The 15,136-nt window shown below is 55.5% G+C and overlaps 1 protein-coding gene across 9 annotated transcripts in view; it reads right to left on the bottom strand.

The window, feature by feature from the left end:
• The window catches only part of SEMA4G (semaphorin 4G), a 131,008-nt gene that overhangs the window by 28,181 nt on the left and 87,691 nt on the right, over positions 1–15,136 (bottom strand). For all 9 annotated transcript variants that reach the window (XM_084633647.1, XM_084633641.1, XM_084633644.1 and 6 more), the window contains exon 3: positions 3,025–3,173. In XM_084633647.1, coding sequence (XP_084489773.1) covers positions 3,025–3,173 — 149 coding nt within the window. The remainder of the gene's footprint in view (positions 1–3,024; positions 3,174–15,136) is intronic.

Below are 15,136 nucleotides of genomic sequence, written 5' to 3'. Positions count from 1 at the left end.
ATAAATGATCTGGAGGATGGTGTGGATTGCACTCTCAGCAAATTTGCGGATGATACTAAACTGGGAGGAGTGGTAGATACGCTGGAGGGGAGGGATAGGATACAGAAAGACCTAGACAAATTGGAGGATTGGGCCAAAAGAAATCTGATGAGGTTCAATAAGGATAAGTGCAGGGTCCTGCACTTGGGACGGAAGAACCCAATGCACAGCTACAGACTAGGGACCGAATGGCTAGGCAGCAGTTCTGCGGAAAAGGACCTAGGGGTGACAGTGGACGAGAAGCTGGATATGAGTCAGCAGTGTGCCCTTGTTGCCAAGAAGGCCAATGGCATTTTGGGATGTATAAGTAGGGGCATAGCGAGCAGATCGAGGGACGTGATCGTTCCCCTCTATTCGACATTGGTGAGGCCTCATCTGGAGTACTGTGTCCAGTTTTGGGCCCCACACTTCAAGAAGGATGTGGATAAATTGGAGAGAGTCCAGCGAAGGGCAACAAAAATTATTAGGGGACTGGAACACATGAGTTATGAGGAGAGGCTGAGGGAGCTGGGATTGTTTAGCCTGCAGAAGAGAAGAATGAGGGGGGATTTGATAGCTGCTTTCAACTACCTGAAAGGGGGTTCCAAAGAGGATGGCTCTAGACTGTTCTCAATGGTAGCAGATGACAGAACGAGGAGTAATGGTCTCAAGTTGCAGTGGGGGAGGTTTAGATTGGATATTAGGAAAAACTTTTTCACTAAGAGGGTGGTGAAACACTGGAATGCGTTACCTAGGGAGGTGGTAGAATCTCCTTCCTTAGAGGTTTTTAAGGTCAGGCTTGACAAAGCCCTGGCTGGGATGATTTAACTGGGAATTGGTCCTGCTTTGAGCAGGGGGTTGGACTAGATGACCTTCTGGGGTCCCTTCCAACCCTGATATTCTATGATTCTATGATTCATTCTCTGCACCGCCAGGTTGGGAACTCTCTGATGAACAGGTGTCCCCCCCCCCACCCAAAAAAGCTAATTTATCGAAACCCAAACTATTCACAAAACTCGGTCAGGATCAACAGAACACCAGACTTGGAAACCTTTCGTCAAAGAGACCAGAGACAGGCGAACCGGAACGTTTCGGTTTGTCGTCAAAATTACTTTTAGTTAAGAAATGTCTGTAAATTTACACTAAAAAAAAAAGCGGGGTGGGGGGAGGCTAAAAAAGTCAAAACGTTACGTTTGGACTGACCTGGACAGTGGATCTTTGGTTCTTGAACATTTTGGACATTTTGACTTTTTTCCACAATCTGGGACAGGACCATTTTTCAGACTGTTGAAAATTCTCCTGGGATTAGAAAACCGTGTCTCACCCAGCCCTAACGAGCATCCAACCGGAGCTGTTAATTGCTCTCCAGAATCTCAGCTTGTAGAACAAAATAAAAAGTCTGCAGCTGTCCTCCTTAGGAAGACAATCGTGAAAATGTGACAAGTGTCACTGAGGCAGAGAGCCTGGGGCAATCGCTAGAGGAAGTGAAAACCGCCTCATTCAGCTCTGCCAGGGGTTAGCTCAGACACCCAGGGACGCCAATTCAGACATCAGCCTTGTTCGTTCTGTCACTGCTTGTGTGAGGAAGCAGAGGGAAGGACACCGATCCACACGTTCTCCTGGGAGCCAGGCCTCGTTTTGGGGACACACGGGCAGAGTATATTTTTGTGGGTGGGGCTTATATTTGTGGGTGGAGCTTAGACGAATACCACCACCTTGCCCTCCCCCCATACCAATCTGACCCCTATATGTCATTTAAAAAAAAAAAAAAAGGCAGCTAGGAGCCAAGGAGAAGATTTCAAGTGACCAGTGACTTGGTTTTGCCCAGCTGCAGATGCCTGATACTCAGCACCTGTGACGTTCGGAGTGGAATCTAATATCTCATTGAAAGGTGACACAGGGCCAGAAAGAGTTAATGAACTCCCAGACTGACCTGACCCAGGGCCGAACTTTAAAGACTGGTTAGGAAGAGATGGAAATGAACAGAGCTTTGAAATGCAGCCCCATTGTTAGAGAGGAAAAGGGGAGCCGTGTGCTCAGGGCTTGTGATGTCAGCAAACAAGTCTTGTCTATTACTATGGCTTTGATTCAAAGATAAAAAAAAAGGAGTGTTAATATTCAGGAAGACACTTGAGTGAAATAGCACTGTTGTCTAGATGTCTCTTTGAAGGTTGTGGAAACCTGTTTAATGGATAAATGACCCTGTGCTAATTGCCAGGATGTTTGGGAGAAGGAAAGTTAAGCCAATTGTCTTCTCAGGTCAAAAGGCTTCTGGAAATGTATAAAAACCCTGGGACACTATCCTTCTTCATCTCAGATCTGCTTTGGGTTTCAAGAAGGGGAAACCCTGAGCCATAAGGATTGAGATCCCCAGTCACTGACTGGAGTCACCCTGAATATGGACATTGGACTGTAACCTGTGGACTATTTCTAAAAGGACTTTTGGCAACTACAAACTCACCATCTCTGCTAGGTATCAGGACCTCAAGAAATGGAACTCAAGTCTGTCTGTATATTGATCTTTCAACAAACTCTCTCTCTCTTTCCTTTTTTAACAAATTTTAGTTTCGTTAACAAGCATTGGCTGTCAGTGTGAATTTTGGGTAAGATCTAAGTTATCATTGGACCTGGGTGTGTGGCTGATCCTTTGGGACTGGAAGACCCTTGTCTTTTATATGATGAGATAACACTTCTAGTAATCATCATCATATCTGACATGTGTGTCTGGAGGGAGGCCGGAGGCTGGGCACTTTAAGGGAACGGCGTTGTTTGGACTTCTGAGTAACCAGTGAGGTAAGACAGAGGCTGTTCTGGTAAATCTACGTACTGGAATATCCACCAGGGGTTTGTCTGCCCCGTTCTGTTTGCAGTTCACCCTAATTGAGTGACCTCAGCTGGCTCCTACAGGCAGCATCGTTGCCGCACCCAAAACAATCCACTGGCCATGCAGGAACCTCAGCCAAAGCTGCTGCAAAGGGAGCCAAGACCAGGCGGGATATTGCTCACCTCCCTCTGGGAGCCATCGGCAATGTTGCTGGAGTTTAAGGCGAATATGGCCCCTCGCGCTCCCACATAGAGGATCCCCTTCTCGTCCTCCAGCAGCAGGGTGGTGTAGTTCAGGGCGTGGCTGCTGAAGCGCCGGACGTCGGACAACTCTGCGGAGGGAGAAGCACAGGGCAGTGTTAGAACAGGACACTTGGCTAGCTGGCTCAGGTCATCTAGGGTGAAATTTGCCCCTACAAGAAGGCCCAGGTCCCATCCAGCCCAGAGAGATCTAGGTCTCTGGGACTAGCCCTTTGTCCTAGCCCACCAAACAGGGGTGAATTGCACCTGCATGAGACAGGAGTGGGGATAACTTCACTGGCATTAGAAGGGAAATCCACTTCTCTGGTATCTGCAGTTCTATATGAACGTATGTTTTCCCAGGCCCGGGCCGGAGGTTCCTGGGTGCTATTGTGAGATTTCAAAGGGGGGAGAAGGATTCAGGATTTGGCCGTGCACAGCGGGGAAACCGTTTGCACCTCCAGAAGAGGACGGACCTGGGGTCTGTTGGCCATGTGCGCGCCAAGCAGAACTAAACTGCAGGGGAATTGTCACTCCCGTAGACAGGCAAAGCAAAGCAGGACCTGCGGACAGCACTCAGTGTCGGGATGCGTAGGCAGCAACGTGGGTTTTGGAGCAATCTCCCGGACTCACACAAATGTGGGGCTGGAAGGGACCCTGAGAGATCACCCAGCTGATCTACACGGGGTGGGAAAAGGAAACCAAGCGTCTGGATGAGTCTGAGCAGAGGAACCGATGCCCTTCTGCAGACGCACCAGGGCACATGCAGACAGATGTGATCGCGGCTTCTGAGCTGCATTTATTAGGAGCTGAAGGACAAGGCTGCTTCCCCGGAGCCAGTGTGACTCATCTCTGGAAGTGCCCGCGAGCCGCACACCAGCTGTCGATGCTGAGTCCTGGTCACTTGGATTCAGCGCTTGCTCTTTGTTGGGCTGCTGTATCGGGTCCCCCAGCTCCAGGGAACCCCTCTCTCTCACCAATCTGTGTTTAAGTTCTGCATCTACCAGGCACTCGGCTGTCACTCCCCCGGGCTGCTGCTGCACAGCTGGGTTTATTTCACGCTCGTATCTGGACCTTTGCGTTGGCTCAAGAGCGTCCATAAGAAACATGAATCTGTGCTTTACAGTCAGACGGGAACAGCAAACTCCTGCAGCTGTGGAGTTGGGTGGGGAAGGTGCTGGTGCGGGAGACGCAGCCCCCTCCCCGCCCCCGACTTTGCCCAAAGGATTGCATGGTGACACAGAGCTGCTGCTCCTCTATCCTGGAGGTGGGGGTCCGTGGAGAAGTGGGTCCCAGCATGCAACAACAGCACTGCATGCTGGGCCCAGGGCGTCCTGGCAGGAGAGAGGTTTCAGGAGGGAGACTGGTTTAGGGAGGGCATCCCGCTGGAAGGCACGTGGGCACAGGGGGCAGCATGAAGGGGCAAAGCCGAAAGTGGGAGGAAGGACAGAGGGGAGCGGAGAGAGAGAGCAGGAGGGAACAGGAGCAGAGACATGCAGGGAGGGTGAACAACCAGAGCTTAATGCAGAAGGAAGCTGGGGAAGGGATTCGAGGAATCAGGGACTCCCAGGAGCCCATCCCCGGACTGTTATACCCTCTCAATTCCCACTTGGCAAAGGGAGCTTCTCACAAGCTGAGCTGGCCGTCTGAGGGGCTTGGGGGCTCAGGCCAGGGGTAGCCACCTCTCCAGGTGGATGAAATGGGTGTGGGGCTTACAGGACGCAGCAGGGGGCTAGAAACCAGGCCTGAGGGGGAAGAGAAGGGCAGCCTGAGGTCAAGGAGAGAGGGAGAGCCATGCAGGGAGCAGGAGCCTACTGGGTGAAAAGCCCCCGCTCAGAGGACCACCAAGGAGTCGTGTGGCTGGAGGGAAGGCAAGGCAGGCTGCAGGCCAGGCTGTAAGCCAGGGGAAGCCCTGAAAAATGAACACGGAGACTTTGGAGCCTAGAGGGAAACTGAGGCAGCAGATGGGCCCAAAGCCAGCCCAAGTGAGTCCCTGCTCAGAGTGTCTCCCCTGCCCTCTGGCTTTAGTGCATTATAGGACCTCCCCACATCGGCTTGCATCAAGGGCCCACATGGGAAAGGGGATCTCGGCTGGGAGAAGGCACCTTTCCAAGCGGCAGCAGCTGGCAGGGCTGCCCATGACTGTGGCCGTGGCCCGTTCAGTTCCTCTTAGAGCTGCCAGCCTGGCCCACGCCCAGGGGCAGGGAGAGACGGGAAGTGGGGGCTGGCTGGCGGCTTGCTGCTTCCCTTGGGGGGGGGGTCCGAGGCCGGCTGGGGCTTCGTAAGCAGAAGTGGGAAAGCCCCACCCGGCGGCGGGGGGGGGGAGCAGCTGTGACGTCACAAACGCCGCAGGAAGACGGGGCTCCGCACCGCCGGCCTGGGGTGCAGCCACAGGAGCCTTACGGCTGTAACTGCCGGGGCAGCTGCAGCCGGAGTGCTTTACCGGCTGCGTTATCGCCCTGCCCACGCAGGAAGGGGGGATCAGCTAGGCCGGTGGGTGGCACCTTTTCCCCGGTACAACGGCCCTGGTTTAACTCGACATTAAAGCTGGGTAGTCCCACGGCAGGCAGCCCGATGCAGTGCTGATGCTGGGCCTGTCGCGTGTACGTTCCCTGAGTTCGGCGAAGCCCCTCTGACCCGGCTGAAACGGTCTCCCCCCAGGCCAGCCGTATGAGCGTTTGTGTCCGTTAGTTAAACTGGTGCCTCTTCTGCCTGGCGACGAGGCCTCAGTGGGACTTCCCCTCACGAGCGGGAGACGGCTCCAGCCAGAGTCCGCCATATCGTGCGGGTTTTAAGCCAGGAGACTGGGCCTGGTGGGCCACGAAGAGGGGCCCGTTTCCAGCCAGACGGTGGCTCGGGAATCCCCAGGCCTTGCTGCCGCGAGACAGGCCGATCTGTCGCATTTCACAGCGGAGCGCGACGCAGGAAGCACGTGCCGCTGGGCAAAGCGGAGAATGTTTCCCTGTGGCATTTCACACCCGCGCGGTCACTGGGCTCACAGCATGGCGGGAAAAATGAAAACAAAAGCCAGTGGCCCAGGAAGGGATTTAGTGTACTGGTGAAGGACTAACTGCCAGGAACTGGGGCTCCTTATCTTGGATCTGCCACTGCTTCCTTCTGAGGCCTCCACCAAGTCACCTTCTCTTTGCCCTGGTTTAAGAAGCGGAACCGTGGGGTCCTTGCCCAGCCCAGGGAAGGGACTGGGGCAGAGCCGGCCAGAAACCCGTTTAGTGAACAACTTAAAAACTGTCTTCATTCGGAAGTGTGCGAACGAGCACATTTTAAGTTTTGTGGGTGAAATGTATGCACTTCCCGCCCCCCAAATTCCTGAAAACATTCTCCCAAACATTCCATTTCCATTGCCCAAACCCCTGGCTGTGGGGAAACAAAACACTGCCATACAAATGGGATGCACCTTTCTTTTTAAAAAGTGTTGGTTTTTTTCCCACCCAAAAAAAGACCTTTTCATCTGAAGAAACTGAAAGCAGCCCCAGGGGTGAGGATTAACCAACGTTTGTAAAGCACTTTGAACGTGCACATCGAGTATTATTATTTAACCAGCTTGGCTAACGAGCGAAGAGGACAAAAGAAATAAATGAGGAGGAAGGTCTTGTGGAAAGCAAACAGCCCTAATTGCTTTCAGTCTCGTGTTGGAAAGTTTTCTTCACCAATTAAAATCCCTCTTCAGATTCAGGAGCCACTAGTGTCTGGGTCCTGCTACAACAAATCACACCGTTTATGACACCGGTGTCTTTCCACGGCTGGAAGGAGAAGAAAACACATCCCTGGAGAGCCCGGCTGAGGGCTGTGTACAGAGTCCGGCTGGAATTCATCAAGGAATAGTGTTGTTTAGGAGTTATAGAGCCAGGCACAAAAGGAAGACGCACGGAAACCTGACTGCGGCTGTAGGGAAAAGAGCCAAACCTTTCCACCCACTCCTTAAAGCAGCAGTGCGGTCTCCCTACAGGTGCCCAGAGGCAGCTGTCTGAGGTTTGTGTCTTGTTCCTGGGTCTAACGCGCACAGGAGCTGCAATTCGAAACGGGAGGGACAAAGGACGAGGTGCTCCCGGGGCCCAGTTCCACGACAGAGGGAGCTTTCCAAGGGTTTAGTAAGCTGCTAGGGGAAAAGAGGGGCTCAGCCTCTGTGGCCCACCCAGCTCATTGTCCCCCTGCTGCGGCTGCTCACCTGGGGCACAATCGAGCCCAACAGTGAGCGGGAGGGCGGGGTGCTTCCTGCCGCTAATTTCACACAGGCCGCCGAAGAGCCATTGTGTGGGAACAGTGTCTGGGCCCAATCCTGAGGGGCCTGCAGAAAGAAGGTAACTAACCAAAAGCCCCAGGCGGGGGCTCCTGCCAGCTGGGCTTTGGAGGTGCTGAAGGGTGAAGCAGCTCAGGAGATGAGCTCCCCACAATGGCACAGTCTGTCTGTGGCTCCCCCCCCCCCGACCCCCGATTTGCGCCGCTGAGAGATCCTTTCAGGCCCCAGCCCGGCGGGCCGAGCCAGCCCGGTGCTAGGAGATCGAAGCCTGTTTAGGTGCAGGAAGCATGGGGGACCTTGCTGCCCCCGCTGGCTGGCTCATAACTCTCTGGAGAGCAGGTGCAATGGGCCCATCGCAGTCACATACACGCACCACTCGACCCTGAGCCCTCCCAGAGCTCTTTGCAGCCTTTAGAGCTCAAAGCTTAGTACAGAACAGGGAATGCAGCTTTCACTCCCGTGCACAGGGTCGCCCTGGCCTGCAGCAGAGCTGGGAGCAGAATCCAAGCTTGCAAGCCGGTGCCTTATCCATTGGCCCATAGGCACCAACTCTGTGGGTGGAGACCCACTGGGAAAAATAAAGTCAGGGCCTATGCAGTGGCCCACATAGTCCCCACTGGACCCACGTTTGCACAAGTGGCATCATCGGCTGCCCGCATCTTTCCCCCAGGGGTACTTCGGAGGCCGAGTGGCCGACTGTGGTCGCCGGCTGGGTGGGAGAAGTGAAGCAGCTTTTCCCTGAGACAGCTCAGCGCGGCGCTGGGCTTCACTCCAGTCTGTGTCAGGGCCCTTGGCCCCTCTGCTGAGCCTGCCCCCAAGGCCCAGGCCCGCGGCTAAGGCACTGGCGGGGGAATCAGGCCACCGGGGTTTGATTCTTGCCTCCGCCGCTGAGCAGACGTCAGCACATCGCTGCCTGTCTCCGTACCCCAGGTTCCCCTCTGGGAGGCTGCGCTCGAGACAGGAGATATCGAGAGCCAGAGCTGACAGCAGGGACTCAGGTGTGGACAGACACCGCTCAGACCACCCACGCAGCTCTCAGGCACGCCAGGTGTTATTGAAGGCCAAAGCTCAAGGGAGAGGAGCTCGTGGCTGGCACGACGCCCCTCACGGCTCCAAAGGCGATCCCCAAATGGCTGTGAGGCAACCAGCTCCGCTCTGCGAGGGATCCATCCCCCAGCAATGGGGAGGGAGAGATTGTAACCTGGCCCAGGGACTCCGCACTCGGTGCTGGGATCCCAGGAGGGGGAAACCTCCGAGGGTCACCTGGCTGGCGCAGACGTGCCACTGCGGACTGCAAGGAGGAAAAAGGCTTCCCTCTGACCCAGCACTGAGTCAGCGACGCAAAGGGGCCTCCAGAGGAGGCACAAAACTGAGGTCTTAACAGGCTGGTCATCGGCCATAGAGCAGATTTCTCTCTGCCACATTTCCGCATCCAACTGAAAGTGCAGGAAAAGAGCCAGGGAGGTGGAATTCCTGTGTCAGCTTTTCAGGCCAGAAGGGACCATTAAATCATCTTGTCTGGCCTCAAGGAAGCAGTCCAGGACTAGCAGAGGATGGAACTGTTATGTACCATTGCGTGGGGCCATTAGATAGCTGCCAGGTTTCGCCCCAGAGGTGGCTGCATTTCGGAGGCCGGTGGAAGCGGGCCCTGCAGATCAGTTGAAGTTTGGAAACCACGTTGGGATCCTTGGGCTGGAGGGCGCTGCAGAAACTAAAGTTATTCGTGAAACAGAACGGGTGAGGCTAGTGTGGGGCACTCTGGGCTCCAGCCCCACACCCATGAATGTAACCAGCCAACCAGGGCCGAGAGCTGGGCTCCCAGGATTCACTCTCCAAAGCACTGACATTAGACAACCGATAGAAGCAGCCAGTTCACCCCAATTTCACTTGGACGGAGAGAGGGTGGGGCTGGGGAGTTTGGCCACCTGGCAGCAATTCATCAGCTCTCACAAAGCAAGAGCCTGGCAGCTGGCCCGCAACAACTCAAACCCGCCCAGCAGGGGAAAGGGACGGGTTGAGGAAGGTGGCACCAGGGCTGGATTCAACAGGTGCCAGGAAGGAGCAAAGAGATGGCCAGCATATCCTCTCCCCGTTCCCTGCTCGGCAGGAACACTCAAGAGCTGGTTGTTAGAGCACGGTGGAGTGGTTAGAGCACGTCACATCTCTTGTAAGCTCGGGGGCTGTCTTTTCAGGGTGTGTATATACAGCGCCTAGCACCACAGGGTCCTGCTCCCTAATAACAACGCACTAAACAAACAGCAGAGCGAGGAACAAAGATCTGTCCCCAGCGCTGCCTCGGAATCACTGTGTGACTTTAGACAGGTCACTTAACCTCTCTGTGCATCAGTTTTGTTGGCACAATGCAGATAATGCGAGACAGAGAGAGTGAATGAGTGTGTGTCTGTCCATCCGTCCATCTCCATCCTACATGAAAAGCCAGCAATGGCTGTGAGGGGGTTTGAGATCTTTGCTATTGGCCAGTTCTTCACAAAGTTCAGGCACACAACTGGATGCTGCATGGCCTAGTGGATAACGCACTGGAGTGGGATTCAGGAGACCTAAATTCTACTCCCAGCTCTGTCACTGGGCTGCTGGGTGACCTTGCCTCAGTTTCCCCATCTGTAAAATCGGGATAATAATACCGCCCTCCTTTGTAAAGCATGTTGAGATCTGCTGCTGAAGACTGCTAGAAACACCAGGTATTATTCTTTTGCACATGTAATATTGATTGTACAGTCCTGCCCAGCGGCCCCACTCAGGATTGGGGGCCCACTGTGCACGATGCTGTACATACAATGAGGTAGACACAGTCCCTTCCCCAAAGAGCTTCCAGTCCACTAAATGACTGGCCTTTCTGACTGCACACGCCATCACTGTGACGGTGCATACAACTGAGGTGCACGACCGCCTGCCCAAACGACCTGGAATTCAGACAGGCAAGGTATTTGCATCGTTAAACTTTTACAAACAAACAGGCCTGTGCAGAGTAAATAAAGGATCCCCCCCAGCCCGAGCAAAGCATCTGATCTTGACCTCCAGGCTGCTGGAACCCTGGCTGAGGGGAGTGGGAACAGATGGCAGGCACCTGCCTTGCAGAGCGACTCTCCAAAGCGGCCAGGAAACAAACACGACTTTCTAGGCTCCGGCCGTGGGGAGGGAAGGCAACTGAGGCCAAGAGCTGCAATTAACCAGGTGACTTCCCCACCGACAGGACCCCGGCTGCCATCTGCTGCGACGTGGGAAATCAGGCACTTGCCAGCAGTCACCGCATGCGCGTTCCCCGCTGGTTTTCGGAGTCAGTGACCTCACGCGGCGCCAGGCAACGGCATACTCTCCCCAAAGGTCCCTGGAGCGCTAGATAGTGCAAAAGCCATGGCACCCCGGCAACCGCTGCTTCCCTGGAGAGCCGGCGGCTGACCGTTCCTGCCCGGATCTGAGACCGTCAGGCTTGCATGGCCCAGGGAAGAGACCCAAAAGGCCACATGGCGGGGAGGGCTGGCAGCCACTTGTCCTCCTTTTTGGGGCGTCCTTTGATTGCCTTGCCAAGGCGCTTCGGAGTGTGCTTCCGCTCTGAGGGAATGACTGGGGAGGGAACCCCGTTCTACGTAGCTTCCCACCCAGTGGGTCGTGACAACGGCCCAAAGCCAGAGCTCTCCTCTCCGGCAGCCTCCCAGGTAAAGCACCGGGAGTTCTGCCAGAGTATGGCCAGAGGAACAGGGCAGGAGGGCCTGCTACCTATGCCTTACGTAAGGGGACTGTTGACCCCTTACTAACAGTCAGTGGGGGTGTTTTGGTTGGCTAACTCCCAGTACTACAAGGGGGAAGGGTCGCTGGGGAATCAGGACCCTGAGACTGACAGTCCCCAGGAACAATGGGGAGAGGCCAATGCTCCAGGTCAGCCTGAATGACAGGGCGAGCAGGCTATTCAGGGAGTCAGGAGGCCAGGTCCTCCGTGTGAGCTGGAATTGGCTGGGTCAGACAGAGTGGGGCCGAGCTAAGGAGAAAGCAGGGGCCTGAGCTGAGCTGGGGAGCTGAGCTGGGCAAGATCCAGCAGCCCAGAGAGAGCAGACTTGCCCTGGGAGCAGAGCTGCAGCAACCAGAGCCAGAGGGACCAGAAAAGCAGCCCAGGAAGCAGGTCAGTGCTGGGAGCAGAGTCACAGAAGCAGCCTGCAGAGCAGACCTGCCCTGGGAGCAGAGCTGCAGCAACCAGAGCCAGAGGGGCCAGAGGGGCAGCCCAGGAAGCACGTCAGTGCTGGGAGCAGAGTCACAGAAGCAGCCTGCAGAGCAGACCTGCCCTGGGAGCAGAGCTGCAGCAACCAGAGCCAGAGGGGCCAGAGCAGCAGCCCAGGAAGCAGGTCAGTGCTGGGAGCAGAGTCACAGAAGCAGCCTGCAGAGCAGACCTGCCCTGGGAGCAGAGCTGCAGCAACCAGAGCCAGAGGGGCCAGAGCAGCAGCCCAGGAAGCAGGTCAGTGCTGGGAGCAGAGTCACAGAAGCAGCCTGCAGAGCAGACCTGCCCTGGGAGCAGAGCTGCAGCAACCAGAGCCAGAGGGGCCAGAGGGGCCAGAGCAGCAGCCCAGGGAGCTGGGGGCAGAGCAGCAGCCGTGCAGAGACCGAGTGGTGGGGCTGGGGCTGGAGCAGTCCGGAGCTGGGTGCAGTGAGCAGCTGGGGAGAGCGAGGGGGGACCCTGGGCAGCGGGCCCCGCACAGGCAGATGCCTCAGCCAGGAGGCTGCAGGCCAGACTCGGAGCGGGATTGGTAACCCCGACAGGGCGGGGGCGACACTGGGCAGAAGGGTCCTGCCACCTAGAGCCTGAGAGCGTGTGGCCACCACCAGAGCGAGTGTCCAACCCGCAGCATCCCTGCAGCACGGCCAGGGCCTGAGCAGGAGGCCTGGGACTTACAAGGAACAGACTGTGAACTGCCCTGACGTTCCAGAGACACTGTTTGTGATGTTCCCTGCCACAGAGCGGGGTGATGTGTTTCCTTTAACCTTTCCCATTTTCCCTTATTCTTTTCAAAATTAATTGTTGATTAAATAACTTGCATTTGCTTTAACTTGTATGTAATAGTCAGTGGGTCAGAGAAGTGCCCAGTGCAGAGAGAGTACCCCGGAGCGGGGACACCCTAACCCTGTCCTAGGTGACCACAGCAGAGTTGGGGGTCGAGCCCCCCAGGAATCCTGGGCCCAGCCTTGTTGGGGTTACGAGGACTCTGCCAGACAGGAGAGTGGAAGGGGAGTCCTCAAGGGCAGGGAGGCCACTGGGTAAAGGAAGTGGGAGCGAGGACTCAGATCCTTTCGCTAGCCCACTTCACCGGGGTCGTGCAGAAGCCAGGAAAGTTCCCCACAATAGCAGGACTGTTCCCCCGCTTACACTTAGGAACTGTCACATTACCGCGTTCACCTGGAGTGATTATTCTCTTCTAACGCAGAGTGTCCCCAGCCAGCCTGACCCCACCCAGGCTCCAGCATGATGGAAGGACACCAGCTGCTGGCAGCATAGGGCCGCTCCGGATTGAGACCTGGCCTTGCTCGCGCTTCCCACGTGCTTCCTGCGCTCACGGCCTGGGTTGGGTTGGCTGGATTTGCCTGGAGGCTGGGACCATGCAAATCTTCCCTCGGCTAGTCACAGGAGCCCCCTCTGCTCACTGATTCTGTCTTCCCTGCCCGGGGCCCTGCAGTGTACGATTCTGGGTTGGGACAGCAGGATACACACGCTGACACAAAGGCCTGGGAACCGGAGGAGAGATGCCGTTTGCACGTGGGCGTGGAGAGCAGAAATCGCTCGCATCATAAATCCCCCAGCGGCCATCCCTTTGCTGGGGCGCCAGCTGCCTGGGGCCCAGGTTTCGATCTCTGTGAGATCCTCCGAGTTTCCTTGAAGCTTTTCACCTTCTACTCACCAGCTCCCTGCCTCCCCCAGCCTTGGGAGCTGGGAAGATGGATGTGGAGGGAGGGGAGCAGACAGGGCAGGATGGGCAGGTGCTGCCTGGGGGGAAGTACAGGTCTGGGGTGGAGCTCAGCCCGGGTGATATCCCAGAGCCACATAAACCCGACCATGCCCCCTTTCTGTGCTCCACCGTTTGCCCCGCAGCGGCATTGCAGCCCCTCTGGTTCATACGGTGCCCTGGGATGTGCTGAGACCCCTGCTAAGGACCGAGACAAGCTACGCCTGTTATCAGGCTGTAGGGTTACAACTGGATACTGCAGGGTCGCTGCGTGAGAGCCAGCACGGGCAGCTGACGGAGACTCCTGCACTGCAGGAAGCCGTGTGGCTTGCGCCCGAGGCTCCCCCTCTCCTCCCCGCAGCACCAGATGGGGACCAGGGGCAGGGCAGCAAGGTGGAAGAGAGCCATGCAGATGGTAAGGGCTACCGAGGCAATGGAGCCAGCCTGCCATCACCCCAGCAGCCAGAGCGTATACAGAACCAAAGCCACGGGCTCATCTGGCCATGGGCCACCCCAACGGCAGCCCCCACCCCTCCTTCCCCTGCCACAGCACTGCTGGAACAGACTCACAGCTCCCAAGGCCAGAAGGGACCAGTGTGATCATCTTGTCTGACTTCCTGTCTAGCACAGGCCAGAGACCTGCCCCAGAATAATCCCTAGGGCAGATCTCTTAGAAACTCTTATGTTCTACAACCACCCAGCCTTATTTTAAAATTGCCAGCCATGGAGAATCCACTCCGGCTCTTGGTAAATTGCTCCAATGGTTAATGACTAACTAAAAACACTGACACCTTATTTCTAGTCTGAATTTGTCTAGCTTCAGCTTCCAGCCATCGGATGGTGTTAGACGTTTGTCTGCTAGACTGAGCAGCCCGTTATTCAAGATTTATTCCCCATGCAGATATTTGCAGACTGTGATCAAGTCACCCCTTAAGCTTTTCTTTGTTAAACTAAAATAGATGGATCACCTTGCTACAAGGCAAGTTTTCTAACCCTTTAATCAATCAGTCTTGTGGCTTTTCTCTGACCCCGCTCCAATTCATCGACATTCTTCTTGAACGGTGGGCACCAGACCTGGACACAGGATCCCGGCAGCGGTCGCACCAGGGCCAAATCCAGAGAGAACATAACCTCTCTGCTCCTACTGGACAGTCCCCTGTTTACGGATGTCTGGCCACAGCACTGCGCTGAGACCTCAGGGTCCCCTGATTCTCTACCTCAACCTCCAAATCTACAAGTTGCTGCTTCCCAAGCTAGCCTCACCCGTCCTGTAAGCACGGTGGCATTCTTCCTTCCCAGACGGATACATTTACATTTAGCCATATTAAAACACATTGGTTGCTTGTGCCCATTTTACCAAGGGATCCAGATCACTCCATCAGTGACCTGTGCGCTTCATTCTACACAGACCCCCACAATTCTTGTGTCACCTGCGAACGTTACCAGTGATGATTTCATGTTTCCTTCCAGGTCATTAATACAAATGTTAAATAATGGAGGGCCAAGAACAGGACCCTCCTGGAAACACCCCCGTTGGGTGCCGCTGCCCCATTGACCATTCCCTTTTGAGACCTCTCAGCTAGCCAGCCGTTAATCCACTTAACGTGGGCCATGTTAATTTGATAGCTTTCTATTTTTTTAATCACCATGTCAGGTGGTACCAAGTCAAATGCCTTACAGAAGTCTTAAGGGGGTCACAAGCATGTTCCGGACCCAAGCCTCCCCTAAACCAGCTGGCAGCTGATCTCCCCCTCAGCAGCTGGAAGAAAGGGCAGCCCTGGGGGGCGGTGGGGACGACAACGCAGGAACGGTGGGAGAAATGAGCTACCCCTATGTGCTGCAGCTGGCCAGA

This window comes from Lepidochelys olivacea (genome assembly GCF_965140295.1).
Source record: "Lepidochelys olivacea isolate rLepOli2 genome assembly, chromosome: 7".
NCBI lineage: Eukaryota > Metazoa > Chordata > Testudines > Cheloniidae > Lepidochelys > Lepidochelys olivacea.
Note: the sequence above shows the minus strand (reverse complement) of the source record. Positions and strands in the feature narration are given on the sequence as shown.